Source organism: Hipposideros armiger, unplaced genomic scaffold (assembly GCF_001890085.2).
Source record: "Hipposideros armiger isolate ML-2016 unplaced genomic scaffold, ASM189008v1 scaffold_4, whole genome shotgun sequence".
Lineage (NCBI taxonomy): Eukaryota > Metazoa > Chordata > Mammalia > Chiroptera > Hipposideridae > Hipposideros > Hipposideros armiger.
Window position 1 is genome coordinate 4,078,037 of NW_017731354.1, and position 1,262 is coordinate 4,079,298.

General features: G+C 51.1%; 1 protein-coding gene across 1 annotated transcript in view; it reads right to left on the reverse strand.

The window, feature by feature from the left end:
- N4BP1 (NEDD4 binding protein 1) overlaps nucleotides 1-1,262 on the reverse strand; it is a 43,866-nt gene that overhangs the window by 9,933 nt on the left and 32,671 nt on the right. Inside the window, exons 4-5 of the mRNA XM_019644261.1 lie at nucleotides 914-1,223; nucleotides 558-578 (exon numbers count right to left, since the gene is read on the reverse strand). Coding sequence (XP_019499806.1) covers nucleotides 558-578; nucleotides 914-1,223 — 331 coding nt within the window. The remainder of the gene's footprint in view (nucleotides 1-557; nucleotides 579-913; nucleotides 1,224-1,262) is intronic.

The window sequence follows — 1,262 nt, forward strand, 5'->3', positions numbered from 1 at the left end:
ACAGATTCTTTCTATCTGGCATGAATTGTAAGTGGTGAGGTTTACCCAGAGGAGTTAAGAAAAATAGGTAGTGAGGCTTCTGAGTGCATGTTCTATGAATTAGGACATGCACTCGTGTTGCTAAAAACCCAGGGAGCCATGTGAATTCGGCAGAAGCGTAGGGCGAACGCTTGCACATGCATTTAAGTTCCGCTGTTTGGAGAAGAAAGCTGCAGGGTTGGGGACCCGAAGGTCCAGGAGTCCGCAGCCCACCCTGCCTTTCCACCTGGGCACTTGGGGCTTTCGCGGAATCAGTGTCTGCTGCCTGTCACCCCAAGTCCCCTGAGTCCTGTGTCAAGCAAGCCGCTCTTTTCACCTCTCGCCCATCTGCTTATCATTCACTAGCTTGGGTTACAAGCTAAACACTTCAATGTGGGGGAGCATTCTGGTGGAAATTCGAGGACACACCACTAGGGGGCTGTCAGTGCCACAGGCAAACAAAGGGTGAGTGCAGAAGAGAGGGACCAGCAGCCTCCACTTAGGTTCCTGGAGGTGCCAGCAGGCTCGCTACTACTCACTTTCTCAGCACAAGAGGGGGGCTGGGAAACCGGGTTAATGCCACTGGCCATGTCTGGAGCCCTCTCTTATTCAACCACAGCACCCCCTAGCCCCCACCCATGACTTATCTGTATGCCTTCTCTAGATCGCAAACTCCTTAGGGCAGGAAGTATATCTAAGTCATGTGCCCCAGGGCTTGGCTGCTGCCTAGTAAAGCTTTTAGAAAACACTTGGCGGTGCAGATTCAAGTCTGCGGTCTCAGGTGCTTTCTGAGCAACATGTGAAGCCCAAAACTGCAGCTTATTCCACCCGGTCAGCTGAGGCTATCTTCCGTTATGTGGAGGAAACCCAGGGCCCAGGTACTACGACAACAGGCTAAATCACTGGCCAAAAATAACCAGGAAGAAGGAGATGTTTGAAGACCACTTGAGGCTGCCACACTGAGACAAGAATATCGAAATTCTCAACCCCCGGAATCGAGTGAGTCCTGTAAGCATGAAGGTCCAGACACAGGCAACTGTCCGACGGAGCCCGTGGTTGGCTCCTCACAGCCCCCACCCACCTTAGAAAGGAAAGTGGCCTTTCATACCTGTCGTCATGAGAAGCAATTCTCTCTCCAAAGACCATCCGAGCAGGAGTTAAAGATAATATTCCGAGCTCCTGGAGCTGAGTTAAGAAGTGCTGTTCTGTTCATGGAATAAGTTGAATATACATTCAGAAAAAGG